At 42.1% G+C, this 25,003-nt stretch overlaps 1 protein-coding gene across 3 annotated transcripts in view; it reads right to left on the bottom strand.

Moving 5' to 3' along the window:
• The window catches only part of DIAPH2 (diaphanous related formin 2), a 1,637,420-nt gene that overhangs the window by 328,727 nt on the left and 1,283,690 nt on the right, over positions 1–25,003 (bottom strand). For all 3 annotated transcript variants that reach the window (XM_077484914.1, XM_077484903.1, XM_077484922.1), the window contains one exon: positions 15,873–16,008. In XM_077484914.1, coding sequence (XP_077341040.1) covers positions 15,873–16,008 — 136 coding nt within the window. The remainder of the gene's footprint in view (positions 1–15,872; positions 16,009–25,003) is intronic.

Genomic DNA, 25,003 nt, shown 5'->3' with positions numbered 1-25,003 from the left:
ATAGGAAATGAATGCAAGAGACTGCAATACAAAGTGACAGAAGTTCTAATTCCCGCTAGCTATCCAAAACAAATCTTGGATGAGGTCAGGCCCTTGATGTCCAGACACAGAATGTATGACAGCCGCTACCGCATTGTGTGTGAGGTCCAAACTGGATGACGACAAAGAGGAGCAACTTTGTGGAACCAATTGTTAAGCAAATTGGAAGGCTGCATAAACGAGGAACAAAATACAAATGTAACTTTATTTGTAACCCCCTAGAATAAATGAGCAGGTAATCCTTGCTGTGCGGGGGTGAGGGCACTCTATTCAGTAATTCTTGGATTCCAACCTGGCAGCCGCTCCATTTCCCTGCTCTGCCTTGTTCAAAAATCAATTAAGCAAAATCTTACCTAAAGCCTTCCCTTCAGTCTTGCACAGCTGTACAGGCTCCTCTCCTGTTCTGAAACGGCTTACACTGATTTCGCTGCACACTGTGAGCTTCTCACAGCGTGCATCATTTAACTCTTTCCTCCCCAGCCTGGCTGTCCTTGGCCTGCCCCTTTTTCTTGAAGTTCTTCAATCATGGAGGATCAGAATCGCATTTGCCTAAAGCTGGCCATACATGAATCTAAACGTAGCTGGTTCAGCAAAGAGTGGCCAAGTTCCGATCCATTTTTTGGCCATCGTGGTTGCACAAAAGTTGATCTACCAATTGACTTCTTTAAAGCTGAGTTCCAACCACATATATGATTTTGGTTGAACAAATAAAACTCCCAAGATCCAGCCCTCTGGCATCAGGGCTGAGGGCTCCTGAGAGAGGTACTGAGGCAGGGTGCTGCGTAGGGGCGGACTGACCATTGGTCCACTCGGGCACTGCCTGAGGGCCCCCGTGCCACTAGGGGGCCCCATTAGGGTTGCCAGCCTCAGTAAAACCAGGGAAAATATGTAAAAATCTGTGTTTTTTTTTTTACATCTGTCTCTCCAATACCTTCTCAGTCAATAGAAACATGTCTGTGTATACTGTCTGATTGTATACTGTGTGTGTGTGTGTGTTTGTTTATACTGTGTGGCCCCATAATGTATGATTGCCTGGGGGCCCCATAATCTCCTATTGCCCAGGGGCCCCATGAGTTGTCAGTCCGTCCCTGGTGCTGCCATGTTTTCAGGAAGCTATGTAAAGCACTCTCCCACCAGGCCATGATCTGCCTGCTTTGCATAGAGAAGCATAGCACACTATTGACGACATGACTGGGTCTAAAATAAAGTATGTAATGAAAAAAAAAAAAAAATAGTTGCATCTAAAAATTGTATTAGCATGATGTTATCATTTCTGTTCCACAAGCTGAATATAAAACAAAGTATCCGATGCCTGAGCTGTATGCGGCTCGTTTTCGAAAAACCGCAGTTTATTAAACAGCATTTCAGCGCTCCATTACCATGATCAGATTTTATAACAATAATATTCTTTACAAAACTGCAACAAGATACAAGACAATAAAAAAAAAAAAAAAAAAAAAAAACAGAACAAAAAAAAATAAAAAACCCTGAAAGTGTAATTTCATAAGCCAAAGTCGCGTCAACAGTACCGAGGAGCAGAGAGAAGGAAAGAGAGAAAAAAAAAATCACAGCGCAGCTTATTTCTGGCCAAACTAAGTAAATATGACACGCGGGCCAGGGAAAGATCGCGCACATATTTTCTCAAGCTGTCATTTTGACAAAGTGACTTCTCACCGCCGGGATATGGAAACCTAATAACGTTGTTTCGTTCATTGTGTTAACCACATCCGCAGCAAAAAGAGAAGAAAGAAAAAACAAAAGTGGAAAAAAAATGCAAGTCTAATGCAGTGTAGTGTTTAGGCGTGGAGCCAGCCGGCAGACCCGTAAAATGTGCACGTCTAAACAGAACATGACTGTACGATGAAATACTGTTTAAACGCGAGGATCACGCACGCCTTGCCAGCGATACGCCGCTGCAATATGTTACTGCAGGACCTCAGATTCTAAGTAGAGAGAGAAAATAACGGTGCCTTTAGAAATCAAGAACGTCTCAAAAAAGATAGAATTTTCAATTTTTTTTAGGGTCAACTAGACCTGGTTCGCATGGACAACAAAGGTTGCCATCACCCAACCGTGTCTATTGGGATTTATCTTCACCTCCAGCTGATGAAATGATGAGGTCCATTTTTTTTACAGTTAGACACTCCAAGAATTTGTGTATGCAGCGTTATGGAGAAACTCTGAGGGACATCATTGTTTGGTCTTGGCTATGATAGTGAGATAGAACTGCTGGGGAAATTTAAAAACCAAATTCTTTGAGATTTTAAAAAGAGATAGAAAATGACGGTGCCCTTGGAAATCAAGAACATCTCAAAAAAAGGTCCCATTTGTTACTTTTTTTTTTTAAGGCCAACTTTATCTAGACGTGGTTTGAGTGGACAACAAAGGATGTCATCATCCAATTGTGTCTATTGGGATTTATTTTTACCTCTGGCTAATGAAATGATGGTGCCCACTCTTTTACAGTTGGATACTCCAAGTTTTTGGGTATGTGTTATAGAGAAACTCTACTAGTAGAGTGACACCAACATTTGGTCTTGTAATGGCAGAGGTAGTAAGATAGAACCGGTGGAGCAATTTAAAACTCAGCTTCTCCGAGATTCTAATAAAAGAGAGAAAATGACAGTCCCCTCAGAGTTAAAAAGGGTCTCAAAAAAAGATCACATTTATCAAATAATTTGAAGACCAAAGTCAACTGGACCTGCTTTGAGTGGACAACAAAGGTTGCCATCACCAACCTGTATTTATTGGGAATTATCTTCACCTCCAGAGATGAAATGGAGAAACCCTGAGTGATACCATTGTTTAGTCTTGTCATGGCTGAGGTAGTGAGACAGAACCAGGGGGGAGATTTAAAGCATAATTTCTCTGAGATTCTAAGAAGAGAGAGAATATGACGGTACCCTCAGAGACAAAAGGCATTGCAAAAAAGGGTCCATTTATTAAACTTTTTTAGGGCCAACGTCAACTAGACCTGGTTCGAGTAGACAACGAATGTTGCCATCACCCAACTGTGTCTATTGGGATTTATCTTTACCTCCGACTGATGAAATTATGGTGTCCACTCTTTTACAATTGGACACCCTAAGTATTTGTGCAATTGTGCCGATATGGACTGACACCATAGTTTGGTCTTGTAATTGCTGCGGTAGTGAAATCGAACTGGTGGGGAGATTTAAAAACCAACTTCTTTGAGATTTTAAGAAGAGATAGAAAATGACGGTGCCCTTGGAAATCAAGAAAATCTCAAAAAAAGGTCCCATTTGTTACTCTTTTTTTTTTAAGGCCAACTTTATCTAGACGTGGTTTGAGTGGACAACAAAGGATGTCATCATCCAATTGTGTCTATTGGGATTTATTTTTACCTCTGGCTAATGAAATGATGGTGCCCACTCTTTTACAGTTGGATACTCCAAGTTTTTGGGTATGCGTTATAGAGAAACCCTACTAGTAGAGTGACACCAACATTTGGTCTTGTAATGGCAGAGGTAGTAAGATAGAACCAGTGGAGTGATTTAAAACTCAGCTTCTCCGAGATTCTAATAAAAGAGAGAAAATGACAGTCCCCTCAGAGTTAAAAAGGGTCTCAAAAAAAGATTGGATTCATCAAATAATTTTAGGACCAAAGTCAATTGCACCTGCTTTGAGTGGACAACAAAGGTTGCCCTCGCCAACCTGTATTTATTGGGATTTATCTTCACCTCCGGAGATGAAATGGACCATTGTTTAGTAGACATGTGCAGAATAAAATATTTCGTTTCGGAATTTCGTTTTCGTCCGAAAAATGAATTTATTTAGTTACTCCCGAAATTCGTTTTTATTTATTTCGTTTTTCGTTCAAAAATTGCATTCGTCCGAAAATCCACATGAATTACGGTCGAATCTGTCTTTGAAGGCTTATGGTGTCTGTCGAATGTATAAAGAAGATTTGACGGAGCTAGTATATAGCATACTTCGTGTGAACTTTAGAACCCTATTAAAGTCTATGGGACTCCAACGTTCAAAATCTAAAGTGCTAATTTTAAAGGCTAATATGCAAGTTACTGTCCTAAAAAGTGTTTGGGGACCCGGGTCCTGCCCCAGGGGACATGTATCAATGCAAAAAAAAGTTTTAAAAACTGACGTTTTTTCGGGAACAGTGATTTTAATAATGATTAAAGTGAAACAATAAAAGTGTAATATTCCTTAAAATTTCGTAGGGGGGGTGTCTGTAGTATGCCTGTGAAGGGGCGCATGTTTCTGGTGCTTAGAACTGTCCCTGCACAAAGTGTCATTTATCCAGGAAAAAAAGTCCTTTAAAATCACTCACAGCTATTATGAATTGTCGGCTCCGTAATACAGAGAACACTCATTGTCAAAACGAAAACGAAAATACCTGAAATTCGGACGAAAATGCATTCGGATGAAAACGAATGCACATGTCTATTGTTTAGCCTTGTCATGGCTGAGGTAGTGAGACAGAACCGGGGAGAGATTTAAAACCCCACTTCTCTGAGATTCTAAGAAGAGAGAGAAAATGATAGTACCCTCAGAGACGAAGAACATTGCAAAAAAAGGGTCCATTTAATAAACTTTTTAAGGGCCAACGTCAACTAGACCTGGTTTGAGTAGACAACGAATGTTGCCATCACCCAACTGTGTCTATTGGGATTTATCTTTACCTCCGGCTGATGAAATTATGGTGTCCACTCTTTTACAATTGGACACCCTAAGTATTTGTGCAATTGTGCCGATATGGACTGACACCATAGTTTGGTCTTGTAATAGCTGCGGTAGTGAAATCGAACTGGTGGGGGGATTTAAAACCCTACTTCTCTGAGATTCTAAAAATATAGAGAAAATTACATTGTGCTCAGAGATCAAGAGCATCTCAGAAAATGCATCAAATTATTTTAGAGCCAACATCAACTAGACCTGGTTCAAGTTGACAAAGAAGATTGCCATCACCCAATTGTGTCTTCTGGTATTGATTTTTACCTCCAACTGATGAAATGGCGGTGTCCACTTTTAGAGTTGAATACCCTAAGTATTTGTGTAATATTATGAAGAAACCCTTGGAGTAGGGTTGACCATTGTTTGATCTTGTAATGGCTGTGGAAGTGAGATAGTGAAAGGTAATGAAATATGGAGAAACCCTTGTAGTAGAGCGTTACCAATGTTTGATCTTGTAATCGCAGTGGTAGTGAGATAGAACCGGTGGGGAGATTTAAAACCCAACTTCTCTGAGATTCTAAGGCCGCGTACACACGCGGGGACTGTTCGCTCAACTTTGTTCGTCAAACAGTTTCAGCGGACAGTCCGCTCAAAATTAGCATGGACGGACATGGCCACACACGACGAACGAACAGTCCGCTGAAACCGTGCGCGATGACGTGAACGGCACGTACGACGGGACTAGAAAACGACATCCTATACACTGCAATGCAACCTTCGGCGTATAAATTCTTTCTGAGCATGCGCGGAACTTTGTTTGACGAACAAGCCTACACACGAGCGGACTGTCCGCTCAAACCAAGTTTCAGCGGACAGTTTTTCGGGATTTCCGAAAAACTTTGTTCGTCAAACTGTCCGCTGAAACTGTCCGCTGAAGCCCACACACGAGTGGACTGTCCGCTGAAACACTGTTCAGCGGACAAAGTTGAGCGAACAGTCCCCGCGTGTGTACGCGGCCTAAGAGAGAGAAAATTACGGTAACCTGGGAGATCAAAAGTGTTTTAAAAAGACCCCATTTGTCAACATTTATTTAGGGCCAACGCCAATTAGACAGGGTTTGAGTGGGCAACAAAGGCTGCCATCACCCAACCATTGTTTTTTGGTATTGATCTTCACATCCAGGTGCTTATATGTTGCTATCATGCTGGGCTGAGATTTTTCTCTATTTGGTTTGTGGATTACATGGAGTCAGGGCAGACTCCTAGCCTGACTTGCACAATCAGTGGAACACATCAAATGGGTAGCTAGCACACTGACTGAGCTTGCGATCACTGTTTCATGATCAGGAGCCAGTAGGATGGACAGCCAATAACATGATTAGGAACTTCACCTCCTGTTGTTTAGAAACCCTTAAAGGTCCTGAGGAAGCCTGTGAAAGAGGGTTATCTCTCCCTTCCTGCCGTGGCCATTTAACTGGGTCTTAAGGTGGGGGCCAGGGTGGACTTCTTAATCATGTAACTACTTTAATTGGCTGTTAGAGTGGTCACATGATTGGGAGATCCAGTCACCTCCCAATCATAACTAGCGACTGGGAGCTATCAATGACAGCTTTGCCACTGTGCTGGGAGCACACTGTCAGCACAGAAATCTCAGCCACCATGGATATATATGTGTAGTGTGTGCGCATTAAGGCCAACCCTTACTACCACCACACACAGGTGTTATATGGTAGGAAATATTTTATGTACTGTACGTGCTGGGTGTCATTCAACCAAGAACCCTTGAAATAATTTTCAAGCCTCAGGAAGCCACTGTTAAAAACAATTCATTGGCGGTCAATGGGGAAAAAGTCGCTAATATTGGTGACTAGTGGCAAGTATGCCCTCTTTGCATTGGTGGTGGTCTCTGACAAGTGGTAATGACATGACCCAGGAACTCTGCAGGCACCATCAGGTGGGAGGTCAATCAGCCACAGCTCTAGGAACCCAAAGCAACCTCTGGAGGAACCCTAGTTGAGAATGTCTGGTCTCAAGTTCATCTTTTATCCTCACCCTAATATTTAACCTTACCCCTTCCTTTGACCTTAAAGGATCAATGTAGTTTCCAAAGAAATTGCAATGGGGATTTTCCAGAAACTGCATAGTTTGACTTCAATCTAAATGTACAATATGCAGTACGGTAGCGGGAAGAGGTTAAGATGAGTCAGAGGAGCCGGAGGAAAAGGTTTGTCTGTTATTATGAATAGAACAATGAATTGTTTTAAATTATTCATGAATAAAAGATACTTTATGAAATAATCAAATATTTATTTTGAGCTGAATTAAATGAAAAACCCCAAATAAAATTTGCTGATAAAACAGACTGACAGAATAAGATGGTGATACCACATAATTAATGATAAATATAAATTAGATTCTTCCACTCTCATAAGTTTTGTACATGAGACACTTGCAAAAAATGTGAACTTCGGCACCCCCCTTCCAACCTAAAATACCTCCTCCACTTCCCCCCAATGCATACATACCTGTACCCTTTGTCTGCAACCTATAGGATTTTAAATCAATGGTATTTTATTAAACTTTAAGTTGCGTAACAAGTATTATCAATGCAATTACGCTACCAATAAGTAAAGAAGATAGATTTCAAATAATAACATTCCAAGAATTGGTGTCCAATCTTGGACATATGGTGCATTTTTTAAACATTTTGATAAGAAAAGAAAAAGAAAAGACACCGGTGAGAATGACCCAAACATTCTGTAGGGTAAAGTTCAGGATGTCAATCTCCATAAAGGCCCATACACACGATCAGACTTTTTGACAACAAACATGCAAATTAGCTGTTTTGGAGCAACATCCGACTGTGTGTACGCTCCCTCTGACAAACTTTTTTGGTTTTCATCGGACTTTTGTTGGCTGTGCGAACGGACAAGCTTTCTGGCAACAAAAGTCCGATGGAGCAAAGTCTGATCGTGTGTACAGAAAACCATAGGACTTTTGTACAAAGTGCAAACAGGCATGCTCAGAACCAATGCAAAAGATCAGACAACAATACAGAAGTTGACCAAAGGTGGCGGTAAAGAGCAGAAAAACCACGTGGTTTGGTGAAAGTTGGCTGAAAAAGTCCTGCTGTGTGTATGCAATACAAGTTCAGGGCCGACGCCCTTTGTACAAAAATCCAAGGGAAAGTTTGTACAAAGTCCTATCGTGTGTATGAGGCTTTAGGCTGATCAGTTGTTTAAAGGGGGGAGGTTATATAATAGCAGGCATGTAAGAGAGCTGGTACATAAATGCGGTAACTGTTTTTAACCAACTCTAGGGAGAAGAACCCATCTGGGTTCTTCTAAAAGAGGGGAGATCTCAAAGGGTAGGCTTGGGAAACATAAAGGATGGCTTCCCAGTGAAACATGGGTGCTATCATGCCACCCTTACAGATGCGCTGTGCAAGATGGATGCTGAAGCCTAGATGACCAAAGGGACCAGAAGGATTGGCTTTCACCATTCTTGATGGAGGACATAAGTTAAAATTGAGACTGAGTGTTGAGGTTATCCGTCAAAAGAGGAGAGATCGGGAGGTTCTGCTTGCTTCCGTTTAGATGTGATAGATCTCCTGGCTGCGATCATGCAGTGGATGATGAAGGGGGGATGCCTTTTGGGCCAGTGTTCATAGTTTAGAAAGAGAAGTGCAGATGTGGGGTCCGGATCCAGTTTCAAACCAGTTACTGAGGAGATGAATTGAAAATTTGTGATCCAGAATGGAAATATTTTAGGACACTGCTACCATGTGTGCAACAAGGATCCTTGTTCTCCACATTGTCTAACCCAGTGTTTCTCAACTCCAGTCCTCAAGGCGCTCCAACAGGTCATGTTTTCAGGATTTCCCTCAGATGAAACGGCTGTTGTAATTACTAAGGCAGTGAAACTGATCAAATCACCTGTGAAACATAATGGAAAGCCTGAAAACATGACCTGCTGGGGTGCCTTGAGGACTGGAGTTTAGAAACACTGGTCTAACCTATGGCATTTGTGTACATCCTTCCTGAAATTCAATGGGGAACAAAAGATCTCTGCCATCCATGCCATGAAAGACTAGCGAGCTAATGCAAAGGTTGAGCGCACATCCGGGTTCTTCTAAAAGAGAGGAGATCTCAAAGGGTAGGCTTGGGAAACATAAAGGATGGCTTCCCAGTGAAACATGGGTGCTATCATGCCACCCTTACAGATGCGCTGTGCAAGATGGATGCTGAAGCCTAGATGACCAAAGGGACCAGAAGGATTGGCTTTCACCATTCTTGATGGAGGACATAAGTTAAAATTGAGACTGAGTGTTGAGGTTATCCATGAAAGAGGAGAGATCGGGTGGTTCTGCTTGCTTCCATTTAGATGTGATAGATCTCCTGGGTGCGATCATGCAGTGGATGATATAGGGGTGCCTTTTGGGCCAGTGTTCATAGTTTAGAAAGAGAAATGCGGATGTGGGGCCCGGATCCAGTTTCAAACCAGTTACTGAGGAGATGAATTGAAAAATTTTGATCCAGAATGGAAATATTTTAGGACACTGCCACCATGTGTGCAACAGGGATCCTTGTTCTCCACATTGTCTAACATATAGCATTTGTGTACATCCTTCGTGAAAATCAATGGGGAACAAAAGATCTCTTCCATCCACGCCATGGAAGACTAGCGAGCTACTGCAAAGGTTGAGCGCACAGATTTTTTGGAAAGATGTAAGCAAACGTCAGAGGACGTGACATTTTTGAGGGGGCAGGGGGGATTAATTTGAAAGTACTCTTGTCCTGTCAACTGTGTATCTATTAAAGTTCTCTATCTATCTATCTCTCTCTATAATATATATATATATATATATATATATATATATATATATATATATATTATACATATACACACACACACACACACACACACACACACACGCACACACACACACACATATATACACTGTATATATCATAAGTCCGCCAGACAATCCCCCCGCGTGTAGCCTCCGGCATACTTTTTTGACCCAAAAGTACGGCGGACTTAGAAGGCAGTGTTGCACTCCAATCTTCCCGGATTCGCATTTCGGCGGACATTCCGGCCGTGTGTATGCCAGTCTGCCGTACTTTTGAAATGAGCGGACTTTTCCCGCGCGGAGAAAAGTCCGCTCATTTCGAGCGGGTCTGCAGGTAGGCGGGGCCCGCGAAGGAGATGCCGCTGGCGCCGTCACCTGGTATGGACTTAAAGGGGAACCCCAACGCCGAAAAAAATCGGCGTGGGGGTCCTCCCCAAGTCCACAACAGACCCTTGTCCGAGCACGCTACCCGGCCTGCCAGGAAAGGAGGGGCGAGCGAGCGCCCCCCCTCCTGAGCCGTACCAGGCCGCGTGCCCTCAACATGGGGGGTGCCTTGGGGAAGGGGGGCCCGCGCGCCCCCCCCACCCCAAAGCACCTTGTCCCCATGTTGATGAGGAAAAGGGCCTCTTCCCGACAACCCTGGCCGTTGGTTGTCGGGGTCTGCTGGCGGGGGACTTATCGGAATCTGGGAGCCCCCTTTAATAAGGGGGCCCCCGGATACCGGCCCCCCACCCTATGTGAATGAGTATGGGGTACAATGTACCCCTACCCATTCACCTGTAAAATAAAGTACAAAAAAAAACACAACACACAAGATAAAATAATTTATTGCACAGCTCTGGGGGTCTTCCGTCTTCGGGGGTCTTCTCGCTGGACTCCTCCATCACATGGGTTGATGTCACATGGCGACAGTCCCAGCATCCTCTGGGACTGTGACATCGTAAGGGGGCGGGGTCACCATGTGACACCAACCCATGTGACATCAACCCATGTGACACCGCCCCTTGTCCCTATATAAGTCACCGCGCAGCGCGTCCCTGGCATTGCGGCCGGAGAGAACGTTGAGTCAACATCTCCAGGAGAAGAAGAAGCAGAAGAAGAAGAACGGAAGGCGGCGGCGGCGGCGGCGGCGACAGAAGACCGGGCCACCGCCTGTAAAAGAGCTATAAGAAGGCGCGGTGGCCCGGCAGAAGAACCGAAGAGGGGGACAAGGCCCCCGAAGTCGGAAGAAGAGGCCGCGGTGATGAAGAAGAAAGCCGGGCTCCTCCGCTAGTAAAAGAGCTACAAGAAGATAGCGGAGGAGTCCGGCGAGAAGACCCCCGAAGATGGAAGACCCCCGGAGCTGTGCAATAAATTATTTTATCTTGTGTGTTGTGTTTTTTTTGTACTTTATTTTACAGGTGAATGGGTAGGGGTACATTGTACCCCATACTCATTCACATAGGGTGGGGGGCCGGTATCTGGGGGCCCCCTTATTAAAGGGGGCTCCCGGATTCCGATAAGCCCCCCGCCCGCAGACCCCGACAACCAACGGCCAGGGTTGTCGGGAAGAGGCCCTTGTCCTCATCAACATGGGGACAAGGTGCTTTGGGGTGGGGGGGGGGGGTGCGCGGGCCCCCCTTCCCCAAGGCACCCCCCATGTTGAGGGCACGCGGCCTGGTACGGCTCAGGAGGGGGGGTGCTCGCTCGCCCCTCCTTTCCTGGCCCGGCCGGGTAGCGTGCTCGGACAAGGGTCTGTTGTGGACTTGGGGTGGACCCCCACGCCGATTTTTTTCAGCGTTGGGGTTCCCCTTTAAGTCCATACCAGGCGGCGGGGCCAGCGACGTATCCCTCGCGGGCCCCGCCTACCTGGAGACGCGCTCAAAATGAGCGGACTTTCCTCCGCGTGTGTGGGCGAGTCCGTTCATTTCAAAAGTAGGGCGGATAGTACGGCGGACTTAGTACGCCGTATTAGTCCGCTGAAAAAGTGCCGTGTGTGGGCAAGTAGCCCGTTCGGAAAGTCCGACGGACAGTCTGGCGGGAAGTCCGCCGGACTAAGTACGTCGGACAAACGGCTACGTGTGTACGCGGCTTTAGAAACACTTTAATGGGATTGTTCAATGGGTTTGTCTATATTTGCTTCATTATAGTCAGACTTACAAAAATTTATAAAAAAAATATATATATTTTTTAAAGGTAGATGATAACCTTTAAATATTAGTCTATCAAAATCTCCTTACAATCTTTTTTTAGATTAATTAAGACTATGTAAAGTGGGGGCCTTTCCAAACAATTCATTTAATTTGCATGTGGCCAAGCTTTAAAGAGGAACTGCAGTCTGCTCACATCATTTGTAATAAAAACATCTTTGCCATTCTGAAGCTTCCCTCCAACCACTTCGCATATTATTTTATTTATACTGGGATTCTGTTCTTGCCAAATATGCTGCAGAAATCTCCCGCCACCGAGTCTGGCTGCAGCCATTTTAACTGTGGGCAGCTGAAGCTGCTTCCTGTTCACTTCCTGGATTTACATAGACACACAGAGGCACACGTCCAGCTCCACAGCTCCCATTGGTCCTTTTATGATCCATCCTTCCTGGCAAACTCTCACGAGAGAGAGAGAGAGAGAGAGAGAGAGAGAGAGAGAGAGAGAGCTGTGCATGATGTCATAAGCCTAGGCTAATGACCAGCCAAGAAACAGGAAGTGGGCTGTATAAGGGATTTACTGGCAGAAAAATAATGTTTTACTATCCAAAGTTAAAACAACAACAAGAGCAAGAGAATTAAAAGATGGAAAGATGAAAAAATGATTGAAGCTGGTTGAGCTTGCACAGCACAGTGGTCATCATAGAAGTGACCCATCCCTTATCTGACAGTTCAGTGACAGGTTTTAGGTTTCGATTAGACAAAGGGAGCTTCAAAGCAAGCAGCATCTCTCTCTCCCTCTCTCTCATAAGCTTTTCCTTGTTAGTACCACTTATTACTTTGCCAGCTTTTTGTTTCCCCTATACCAATGATGGAGAACCTTGGCACCCCAGATGTTTTGGAACTACATTTCCCATGGTGCTCAACTACACTGCAGAGTGCATGAGCATCATGGGAAATGTGGTTCCAAAACATCTGGGGTGCCAAGGTTTCGCCATCACTGCCCTATACCAACATTTTTCAGATGTGTTGGTGCCATTACTTTCAAAATTACCTTTATTTTTTTTCCTGAAATGGTAAATTTTTTCAGTTTAACCGCTTCAATGCCGGGAACTTTTACCCCCTTTCCTGCCCAGGCCAATTTTCAGCTTTCAATGCTGTCATACTTTGAATGACAATTGTGCGGTCATGCAATGCTGTACCCAATTTACATTTTTATATATTTCTTTCACACAAATAGAGCTTTCTTTTAGTGGTATTTAATCACCACTAAGTGTTTTTATTTTTTGCCAACAAAAAAAAAAAAAAGACCAAAAATTTGGAGAAAAAAAAAAGTTTTCCTTAGTTTCTGTCATAAAATGTTTTAAATAAGTAATTTTTCTCCTTCACTGATGTGCACTGATGAGGTGGCAATGATGGGCACTGATTTGCACTGATGAGGTTGCACTGGTAAGGAGGTACTAATATGCAGCACTGAAAGACGGCACTGATATGGCGGCAATTATGGGCAATGATAGGTTGCACGGATAGGCGGCACTGATGAGCAGGCACTGATAGGCACTGAAAGGCAGCACTGACTCGCATCACTGATGGGCACAGATTGGCCTTACTAATGTTCACAAAATGGCATCTCTGATGGGCACAGACTGGCATCACTGCTGGGCACTATTGAGGCGTACTGCTGATCAGTGCCCTGATTACCTGCACAGATCTCCCCTGCGAGGAAATGCCACTGATCGTCTCTCCTCTCCTCACACTCTGTCAGTGTGAGGAGAGGAGAGCTGATAAACAGCATTTCCTTGTTTACATGTGATTAGCTGTGATTAAACACAGCTGATCACATGGGTAAAGAGCCACTCCATATGGACACCCATCGAATCCATGCGCCCGGTCTCTAATCTACATGCAGGGCACCGAACGCATGGATTCTAATGTTTTTTTTTTCTTTTGAAGCACATAATTAGAGCCTGAGGCTCTAATTGGCTCCAAAAAAGGGTGGTCTTGGGGGCGCACTGCATCCCAAGCCCACCCAGTTGTGTGACAATAACCAATTAATATTCACTATTGTCTTCCTGCTTCTCCTCCCAGCCAATCAGGAAGCAGGAGAAGTGCTATTGGCTGAGAGGAGAAGCAACCGTATTGGCCGAGCGGGGGGGGGGGTTGGAGGTACAGGAAGATCTGGGACTCGGCAGATGGCCGCCCAGAGCGATCTGTCAGTGCTTTGCATGAGCGCCAATTGAGAGCCCGACCGTATAAATGTTTGCCGCCCCACCAGGTGGAGCCGCCACTGCTCTGGAGGAACCCTAGTTGAGAAACCCCTGATATACAACATCTGTGGAGACCCTGGCAGTGAGATCGGGCAGAACGCCAAACAGCATCAGAGTAGCAGTTTTTGTTGCCCAAATTAACCCAGTTCCACCATCATTGGAAGCACCCTAGGATTCCATGGAACGTTGGTTGAGAAGCAATTGGCCTATGCAGAGATAGGCTAAAGCTAGCCAAAAATTTGCCAGGAGGCTGAAGGTTTATTTTGTGTCCATGTAGACACAGCACCAGCGTCAGAGGAGCAGTTTGTGTTGCCCAAACGAATCAGGTTCCACCATCATTGGAAGCACCCTAGGTTTCCATGGAACCTTGGTTGAGAAGCACTGGCCTATGCAGAGATAGGCTGAAGCTAGCCAAAAATTTGCCAGGAGGATGAAGGTTTATGTTGTGTCAATGTACACACAGCAGCAGCGTCAGAGGAGCAGTTTGTGTTGCCCAAACAAATCTGGCTCCACCATCATTGGAAGCACACTAGGTTTCCATGGAATCTTGATTGAGAAGCACTGGCCTATGCAGAGATAGGCTAAAGTTAGCCAAAAATTTGCCAGTAGGCTGAAGGTTTATTTTGTGTCCATGTAGACACAGCACCAGCGTCAGAGGAGCAGTTTGTGTTGCCCAAACGAATCAGGCTCCACCATCATTGGAAGCACCCTAGGTTTCGATGGAACCTTGGTTGAGAAGCCCTGGCCTATGCAGAGATAGGCTAAAGCTAGCCAAAAATTTGCCAGGAGGCTGAAGGTTGATTTTGTGTCCATGTACACACAGCAACAGCTTCAGAGGAGCAGTTTGTGTTACCCAAACAAATCAGGTTCCACCATCATTGGAAGCACCCTAGGATTCCATGGAACCTTGGTTGAGAAGACCTGTCCTATGCAGAGATAGGCTAAAGCTAGCCAAAAATTTGCCAGTAGGCTGAAGGTTAATTTTGTGTCCATGTACACACAGCACCAGCGTCAGAGGAGCAGTTTGTGTTGCCCAAACGAATCAGGCTCCACCATCATTGGAAGCACTCTAGGATTCCATGGAACCTTGGTTGAGAAGACCTGTCCTATGCAGAGATAGGCTAAAGCTAGCCAAAAATTTTCCAGGAGGATGAAGGTTAATTTTGTGTCCATGTAGACACAGCACCAGCGTCAGAGGAGCAGTTTGTGTTGCCCAAACGAATCAGGCTCCACCATCATTGGAAGCACCCTAGGATTCCATGGAACCTTGGTTGAGAAGCAATTGGCCTATGCAGAGATAGGCTAAAGTTAGCCAGGAGGCTGAAGGTTTATTTTGTGTCCATGTACACACTAATACTTTGACGGCATCAATTTCTAACCCTTGCGTCACCAACACATATTCTAGAAGGCCCTTAGTAAAGGAAACGACTGGCTTTTACAAAGAAGCGATACGCGTTGACCCATTACGCAGAAGCCTTTGTGCGTGACATAAAAAAAATAACCGTATTAAACACAGCCGCATTACCATATTAATGAAATATTTCTCATATTTGTAGAAGAGATCAAAGCCTGATTAATTAAAAGACCATGATGAATCACATCAAACCTTGAGACGGAAGCGCTTACAAATGCTCTGAGCTTGAGCGGAATTCAAAAAAAGCGGCAAAACAAAGGGCTGAAGGTCTATATTCGGGGGCCCTCCGATGCCGATTCAAGGATAAGGTTGATTGAGGGGGAAGGGGGAGGGGGGTGATAGATGAAAGGACATATCTGTGGCATGATGAGGGGGGAAGATGAATGTGCAGATCGTGGAAAGAAGCGATAATAAACAGGTGTGCGCGGCGGTGAATCTGCATAGTGTAATGAAATGTGGGCGCGCTCTTTGAAGACGGTGTAATATACATACTCTGCGGAATGTTTGCTCTCCTTGTCTTACCTTTATTCATATCAATAAGCTGCTTCTTCTTCTGCATTCGTTCCATCTTCTCACGTTCAGCTTTTTCCTTTGCTATCTTGGCCCTTTTCATCTTCTCTTCCATTTCTCGCCTCTTGTTGTTCTCTTTGACTGCCTCCTGCAAAATATGGGAGGGATATCCATTACCGGCATTACCTTCTAATGATAGCAACATAAAGGTAGACTTATCTAAAGGAACTCTATCTATTACCAATTGTGCTTTTATATATATATATATATATATAATATACACAGTATCTCCCAAAAGTAAGTACACCCCTCACATTTTTGTAAATATTTTCTTCTATCTTTTCATGTGACAACACTGAAGAAATGACACTTGTCTACAATGTAAAGTAGTGAGTGTACAGCTTGTATAACAGTGTACATTGGCTGTCCCCTCAAAATAACTCAACACACAGCCATTCATGTCTAAACCGCTGGCAACAAAAGTGAGTACACCCCTAAGTGAAAATGTCCAAATTGGGGACAATTAGTCATTTTCCCTCCCCGGTGTCATGTGACTGGTTAGTGTTACAAGGTCTCAGGTGTTTTGGGGAGCAGGTGTGTTAAATTTGGTGTTATCGCTCTCACTCTCTCATACTGGTCACTGGAAGTTCAACATGGCACCTCATGGCAAAGAACTCTCTGAGGATCTGCTCTACATAAAGATGGACTAGGCTGTAAGAAGATTGCCAAGACCCTGAAACTGAGCTGCAGCATGGTGGCCAAGATCATACAGCGTTTTTTTTTTAAATTCTTTTATTCAGTTTTCAGTGCAAGGCATACACAGCAAACAATACAATCTTATGGAATTTTTGTTCATACACTTCATTTCCGTGAACAAACAGTAAAAACAGGTAACCGTATACTGAATCTTTATAATACAAATATGGCATTCATGGGTGCTAATCTGCAGGGACGGACCATACCGTCCCGCATACATCGGTTTAACAGGGCAGGTTCCAAGTGAAGTTGCACAATTTCAAAGTCTGATTTCTTGTGAATGGGGGGGGGGGGGGGGGCTTAAGGCCCTTTAGGGCAATCACATATAATTAATGTGAATAAAAGCTCCACGTGCAGTGCTGGCGGACCACCAGAAACCCAAAAGTACCTACCCTGTACCAGACCGATGATCTACAAAGATAAGAGATCCTAAGCACTTCAACAAATATATCAGATCGTTCAGGGGTCCGCTGCAACCTTTAAACCACTTCACTTCAGTCTCTAACAGTTGAACGGATATCAAACTTTCCTGAGGCGTAGTGGAAGAAAACAGCAGGGTACTATAGCATAATATTGCTTAAAACTGCTAATGTATTGCATAAAAAATACACTCACAAGCATCAAGGATAAATTTAAAAAAAAAACATATAATGCCTCGGCATTGTACACCAGTGGGCGTGATGACGTTACCCAGCACGTTTCGTCTATAATGGGACGTCTTTAGGGGACAAGTAAGAGGCTGATGCATCACGTGTACTAATATATACATGTTCGCCAATGGCACAAACAAGCTGTGATTTTTTTATTATTTTAGTTAGCCTATGATTAAAAAAAAAGAAAAAAAAAAGGAGGATAAACTCCATCTCCCATACACACTGTGAAAGCTCGCCTCCGTTTTTTTTTTTAGAACCTCCTTTCTTGGTGGTGAACAGGGTGGTGCTCAGTGACATGTGATCGCTGCACAATTCAGGAGACTGCGTGATGACACACCCCAGAGGGGGTGTGTCATTGACAGCCTAGGCTTAGAGGAAGTGGGTTGGATTGCTTAAAATCTGGAAGAGATTGCCGGGCCAAGTGGGGAAGGAGAAGAGGAGGACACTGCTGATTGATGATGAAGATTATTATTAATTTATTTTAATTTTTTTCGTTTCAGTACCAATTATTAGGAAATATATAAGACAAACAACCTGCAACTGCAACTACAACAGGAGACATAGAAACAAAAGGTGCAAAAAAAAAAAAAAGGAGGGGGCAAAAAGGGATAGCCTCCCAGAGCGCAATAATATCAAGATTAATATTATTATTTTTTTAAATCTGGGAGCTATAACAAAAAAATAAAATAAAAAATAAAAATAAACTGGAGTTCTGTTTTTAATAACTTGTCAAATTATATTGCTTTTTACAGTCTGTTTATACATTTTTTTTTTTATACAAGATTTATTATTAGAATAAATATTTTAAATTTATATATATATATATATATATATATATATATATATATATATATATATATATATATATATATATATATATATATTATTTAATAATTTAAAATATTTATTCTAATAATAAATCTTGTATAAAAATCTCTCTCTCGCTCTCTCTCTCTCTCTCTCTCTCTCTCTATATATATATATATATTTATAATATTAACATTTTATATTATTTAAAATGTATTTGATTTTTGTTTTTATTATATCAATTATAATAATTATTATATAAATTATATTTATAATATTTATATTTTATATTATTTAAAATGTATTTGATTTTTGTTTTTATTATCAATATCAAAGGGAGGTAAATTGTAACTGATCATGTCACTGCCATATTAGGCTATTAGATTACAGACCAGGCCCAAATATCCCCCAGGGCCTTGTACAACAGTCCAGGCCCAAATATCCCCCAGGGCCTTGTACAACAGTCCAGGCCTAAATATCCCCCAGGGCCTTGTCTCAATCACCATTTTTATGGAGTCTTTGTATTATTCATTTATTGTAAAAAGTGCCTTCCACACCAATTCCTGGTGGGCGTCAACATGACCTGGTTGGTGTCCACCAGGAGTGAACCCTCAGGGATAGGCACGGTTCTCCTTCATGAATGCTCCATTTCTCCCGACCGTAGAAATGGTGCAAAATTCAGGTCTCTAGGTTTTTTTTTCTAAAAATAGCCGTTTTATTACTGGAATGAAAAGAAGATCTGGTTGAGGGGAACCGTGCCTAATACGTGTCGTCTTAAGTCTCTTTGAAGTTACAGAGCCGATGCGGCTCTCTCCAGTATTTTTATAATGAGTTTTACATACTGTGACTTTTCCTACCTGCGAGCGAGGTTTCCTTTCCTCGCCTGCTTGGCTGTTTCTTGTCCTAGATTGCTGTGGGATTTGGGAGCGATTGCCCCCTGTGGGCTCTTAATGCGCCTCTGAGTGCTGGCTCCGCTCACTCACTGGCGATAATTACAATTTATAATGTACAGCTCCGTACTGACTATTACACCGAGTCATAGTGTGACCAGCCCAGCTGCAAAGCACAGCAGAACTGAGCAAAGCAAAAAGCATAAAGTGAGCATAAAGAGGATAGCATGTACAGCATACAAAAACATAATACACAAACTGTAATACAGAGTGTAGAGCGGCCTCGCTCATCCTTTTTACCATTGAGGAACCCTTGAAATAACTTTTCGGCCTCAAATAAACAGTCCGAAATAAATGATTTGCTCCATTTTTAGAAAATCAATAGGCATCTGTAATTATAAATACTAAATTTGTGTTTGCAAAATAAATACAAATTAAATAACTAGAATATTAAAGTTCTATTGTGCTTAGATCTGGTGTGGTAAACACTTTGAATTACCTACAGTATTGTTTAATTTATTAAATTTTTATATCTTCTATAAAAATGCACAAAATTTCTAAAATAACAGTTTAAATTCGATAGAAAAATAACCCAAAACCATTGCTCAAAAATAAATACAAATTATAACGTTCTACATAAATAAATATACAGTGGAGAAAATAATTATTCGATCCCCAAGTAAAACTTGGCAGTATTTGGTGGAGAAACCCTTGTTGGCAAGCACAGAGGTAAGACGTTTCTTGTAGTTGGTGACCGGGTTTGCACACATCTCAGGAGGGATTTTGGCCCACTCTTCTTTAAAGATCTTCTCTAAATCCTTAAAAAGGTTGTAAACCCCCCCCCCAAAAAAAAAAAAAAAAACCTGTAGCAACAAAAGCATACGCATGGATGCCACCAGCCAGGGGACACTGCTCTGAAGAAACGGCATGGGTAGCCGTTCCTTCAGAGCGCATGACGTAACCGGTTGGGTATACAGTAAATATCTTCTAAACAATGCAAATTTATGAGATATATAAAGTACCAAGATGTAAACCTAATTATAGGCTTACCTCTAGGTACAAACAAACCAGGGGAGTTTACTTCCTCTTTAAGGTTTCTTGGCTGTCTCTTGGCAACTTAAAGTTTCAGCTCCTTTCATATATTTTCTACAGGGCTCACTGATTCCTCTTGTATCAAATTGTAATGTAACTGTAATGTCTGCCCTCAGCGCTGAGCAAACTGTTGGCGCTATATAAAACTGTATAATAATAATAATAATATAGGATTAGGGTTTGGAGACTGGCTAGGTCACTCCATGACCTTCATGTGCTTCTTCTTGAGGCACTCCTTTGTTGCCTTGGTTTTGGGTCATTGTCATGCTGGAAGACCCATCCACGACCCATCATCAGTGTTCTGGCTGAGAGAAGGAGGTTCCCATTCAAAGATTTTACAATACACGGCCCCGTCCATTGGCCCCTCAATGTGGTAAAGTCAGCCTGTACCTTTAGCAGAAAAACAACCTCAAAGCATTGTGTTTCTACCTCCGTGCTTGACTGTAGAGATGGTGTTCTTAGCGTCATAGTCGGCATTTCTCTTCCTCCAAACATGACAATTGAAGTTAATGCCAAAAAGATCTCAATTTTGGTCCCATCTCTCCCAATCCTTCTCTGAATCATTTTGATGTTCATTGGCATGACTATACATGTGCATCCTTGAGGAGGGGGGCTCGCTGTGTTTGGAGGAAGAAAAATGCTGACTATTACCATGTACACACGGTCAGACATTCCGACGACAACATCCCTCTGATTTTTTCTGACGGATTTTGGCCCAAACTCATCTTGCATACACACGGTTGCACAAAGTTGACGGAAAATCAGATCGTTCAGAACGAGGTGACGTACAACACGTACAACGGGACTATAAAGAGGCCAGTAGCCAATAGATTTTGTCTCGTAATTTATTCCGAGGATGCGTGGCACTTTGTGCGTCCGAATTGTCTACACATGGTCGGAATTTAAACGATCGGATTTTGTTGTCGGAAAATTTCAGATCCAGATCTCAAACTTTGTCTGTCGGAAATTCAGACGGAAAAAGTCAGATGGAGCCCACACACGATCAGAATTTCCGGCAACACGATCCGATCGCACATTTTCCATCGGAAAGTCTGACCGTGTGTAAAGGGCATAAGACCCTAAGAACACCATCCCTACAGTGAAGCATGGAGGTGGAAACGTTATGCTTTGGGGCTGTTTCTCTGCTAAAGGTACAGGCCGACTTTGCCGCATTGAGGGGCAAATGGACGGGGCCATGTATTGTAAAATCTTGGATGAGAACCTTCTTCTCTCAGGCAGAACATTGAAGATGGGTCGTGGATGGGTCTTCCAGCATGACAATGACTTGTACTTAGATCTAGTTTGGTAAAGACTTTTGGTTACTTTCTCTATAAAAAGTGCAAAAAAAAAAAAAAATCGAAAATATCAGTTTTACGTAAAGAATTTCATTAAAAAAATTACGCTAAACCATAACACAATCAATAAACAAACAAACAAATGAAAAAAATCCAAAGTTCTACCGTACAGAGACTTTTTGTTACTTTTAGCCCCTCCTCTTCACCATTATAACTGCTGTAGTTATAATAAAGATTTCCTATCTAAAAATAAAAAAATAAATAAAAGTGACTCATTAGCCCTTGTACACACGGTCGGACATTCCAACAACAAAATCCGTTGGATTTTTTTTCCGATGGATTTTGTCCGAAACTGGTGTTGCATACACACGGTCGGACAATGTTGTCGGAAAATCCGATCGTTCGTAACGTGATGACGTTATTTTGTTACGACGGGGACTACGTTCAGGCTAGTAGCCAATAGCTTTGGTCTTGGAATTTGATCTGAGCATGCGTGGCACTTTGTCCGATCGGAATTCTCTACAAACGATCGGACAAAGACCGATCGGATCACGTTGTCGGAAATTTTTCATATCCAGCTCTCAAACTTTGTTGGTCGGAACATTCCGACGTAAAAAGTCAGATGAAGCCCACACACGGTCGGATTATACGACAAAACACGGATCGAACGGACATTTTCCGTCGGAATGCCCGACCGTGTGTACAAGGGCTTATACAAAAAAAAAATACAAAAAAAATTAATAATAATAATAATAAAAATGTTGTGCTTAGTAATGGTTTAGTAGCGGCGTTTGGTTTCACTTCCCCATAACCTGTCTAGGTACAAATAAAGGCTTTGGTATAAAAAGTGCAAAAAAGATATCCAAAGCTTCAGTGGATTGGTCCACCTCAACAAATGCCCATTTTATGGGGGGTCTACTGTGGTCCGCTTCTCCATGCAGTGCTCTCGGGCCTGTACATTTTTATATTTGTATTCTTTATGTTTAATTACTTTGTTTTTTTTTCTAATTTAGAACTCTTTACACTGGAATATTCACACGTCCCCTGAGGAAGCAAATATTTTTGCGAAAAACGTGTCGGGATAATGTGTTTCTAAGACAAACACTGCTGTATAATACTACTTGTGACCACCGAAGCTTTTATATTTTGTATATTTCATTCATTGTATGCTAATGAATTTTGACTTTGATTTCAATAAATATTTGATATACAATCCTATATTTCGTTTAACAAGTATGTTATAATTCAATTTATTCTTGCACTGTGAAAATCCCTTCGCCTTTGCTTTCCCTTTGCTCATGTAATATTTTTGGGATGTGGTGCCTATTCTAGTGGGTGTTTGCTATGTTTTGTTGAACCAATGCTTCTCTTTTATATCCAAAGCTTCAGTTAAACGTAAACGTGAAAAGAAAATTTTCCCGGGGGGGTCAAAAATACTGAAACTAAATTAAGTTAGCAAAAAGTAGATACATACAGATGAATACATAAACAAGTACAAGTACAAGATTATTTATACGGTATATATATATATCTATCTCTATATATATATATATTTTCAAAGTTTCATAGTTAGTAAGGTTGAATAAAGACACCAGTCCATCCTGAGTGAGTGTCTACCCCTATCCCTGTACGTTGCACACTCACATTGGTCCCTACCCTCAAGGAGCCCACAATCTAAGGTCCCCATTCATATACTAGGGCCAATTTTGGACAGAAGCCAATTAACCTACCTGTATGTCTTTGGAGTGTGGGAGGAAACCAGAGTACCCGGAGGAAACCCACACAAGCACAGGGAGAACATGCAAACTCCAGGCAGGTGGTGTCATGGTTGGGATTCGAACCAGCGACCCTTTTTACTGCTAAGTGAGAGTGCTAACAACTACACCACTGTGATATATATATATATATATATATATATATATATATATATATATATATATATATATATATATATATATATATATATATATATATATATATATATATATATATATATATATATATATATATACGGCACAGTGGTGTAGTTGTTAGCACTCTCACTTAGCAGTAAAAAGGGTCGCTGGTTCGAATCCCAACCATGACACCATATATATATATATATATATATATATATATATAGTTACATAGTAGGTGTGTTGAAAAAAGACACAAGTCCAACCCCTATGTGTGTGATTATATGTCTATATATATATATATAATAAATTAAAAGTTACAGTAAAAAAAAAAAAATATATATATATATAATTTTTTTTTTTTTTTCCTTTAAGTTTAACTTTTAACTTTATTTTCTTCCAGTCTCAGCTCGATCTGGGATGAGCCTGTCTTCCTGCAATGTTAAATGGAAAGCATTGTGCTGGAGGTGAGTGCTGCTCTTGTGTTTTACGTTATCATTTATTTATTTCCCCTGCAGTCCGCTATTGTATTCCTGAATTTTCTGTGTGCTCAGAGACCAATTAGCTGGCTGGAGGGACATACAGGAGAGGTGGCTCGGGTGGACGGGCAGCGTGTGACAGTTTCATGAAATGCCGCCTGGTAAGGTATATCCGGGGGTTAACCTCTGCGAGGCCGGAGGAAATTGCTTTAGCATCCACTGGATGCTGCGAAAAAAAAAAAAAAGGGCATTTTTCTTATTAATATATTTGAAAAATACTGTATAAAAATGATATTTTTTAAATTATTCATATTTATCGTTTAACTAATAATAATATTACTATTAGAAATAATACTAATACTACTAATAATAACAATAATAATAATCATCTGTTTTTGGTCCTGTACATTTTGTACATTTGAACATTTGCATTTCCTTAAAGCTGAACTGCAGGGCAAGCAGCTAAATACACAGATAAAGTACATATATGGGAGCTGCTTTACCAGCCAAAGGATTTGTATTTCTGCCCATCCAGTCCTGGGATTTACACAGCACTGCACTGTCTGGTAAGGGAAGAGACTTGATTATTTTTTATTTTTTTCTCTCTCTTCTGCAGTAACACTTCATTGTGCAATGACAGAGACTGATGAGCTCATCTCTCCTTCACTCTGCTCTCTCCTCCTGTCAGCATGTTTGCGCCGCAGAAAAAACAAACTGGCTCCTTGTGCTGCCTTCCCCTCTCCCAGTTTGATCTTGGCTGTACAGAGATTGCAAAGGAGATGGTCACAGATTGCAGACATAATACAGGAGATGATCAGAGGCTGCAGATATGCTACAGGAGATGGTTAGAGACTGCAGACATGATACAAGAGATGGTCAGAGACTTCAGACATACTACAGGAGATGGTCATAGACTGCAGACATGATACAAGAGATGGTCAGAGACTGCATACAAACTACAGGAGATGATCAGAGACTGCAGACATGATACAAGAATGGTTAGAGACTGCAGACATGATACAGGAGATGGTCAGAGACTGCAGACATGATACAGGAGATGATCAGAGACTGCAGACATGATACAGGAGATGGTTAGAGACTGCAGACATGATACAGGAGATGATCAGAGACTGCAGATATGATACAGGAGATGATCAGAGACTGCAGACATGATACAGGAGATGATCAGAGACTGCAGACATGATACAGGAGATGGTTAGAGACTGCAGACATGATACGAGAGATGGTCAGAGACTGCAGATATGATACAGGAGAT

Source organism: Lithobates pipiens, unplaced genomic scaffold, assembly GCF_037356315.1.
Source record: "Lithobates pipiens isolate NorthernLeopardFrog02 unplaced genomic scaffold, aLitPip1_a1.2 Scaffold_1, whole genome shotgun sequence".
Taxonomy (NCBI): domain Eukaryota; kingdom Metazoa; phylum Chordata; class Amphibia; order Anura; family Ranidae; genus Lithobates; species Lithobates pipiens.
This window is presented reverse-complemented; position numbering and strand designations above follow the sequence as displayed.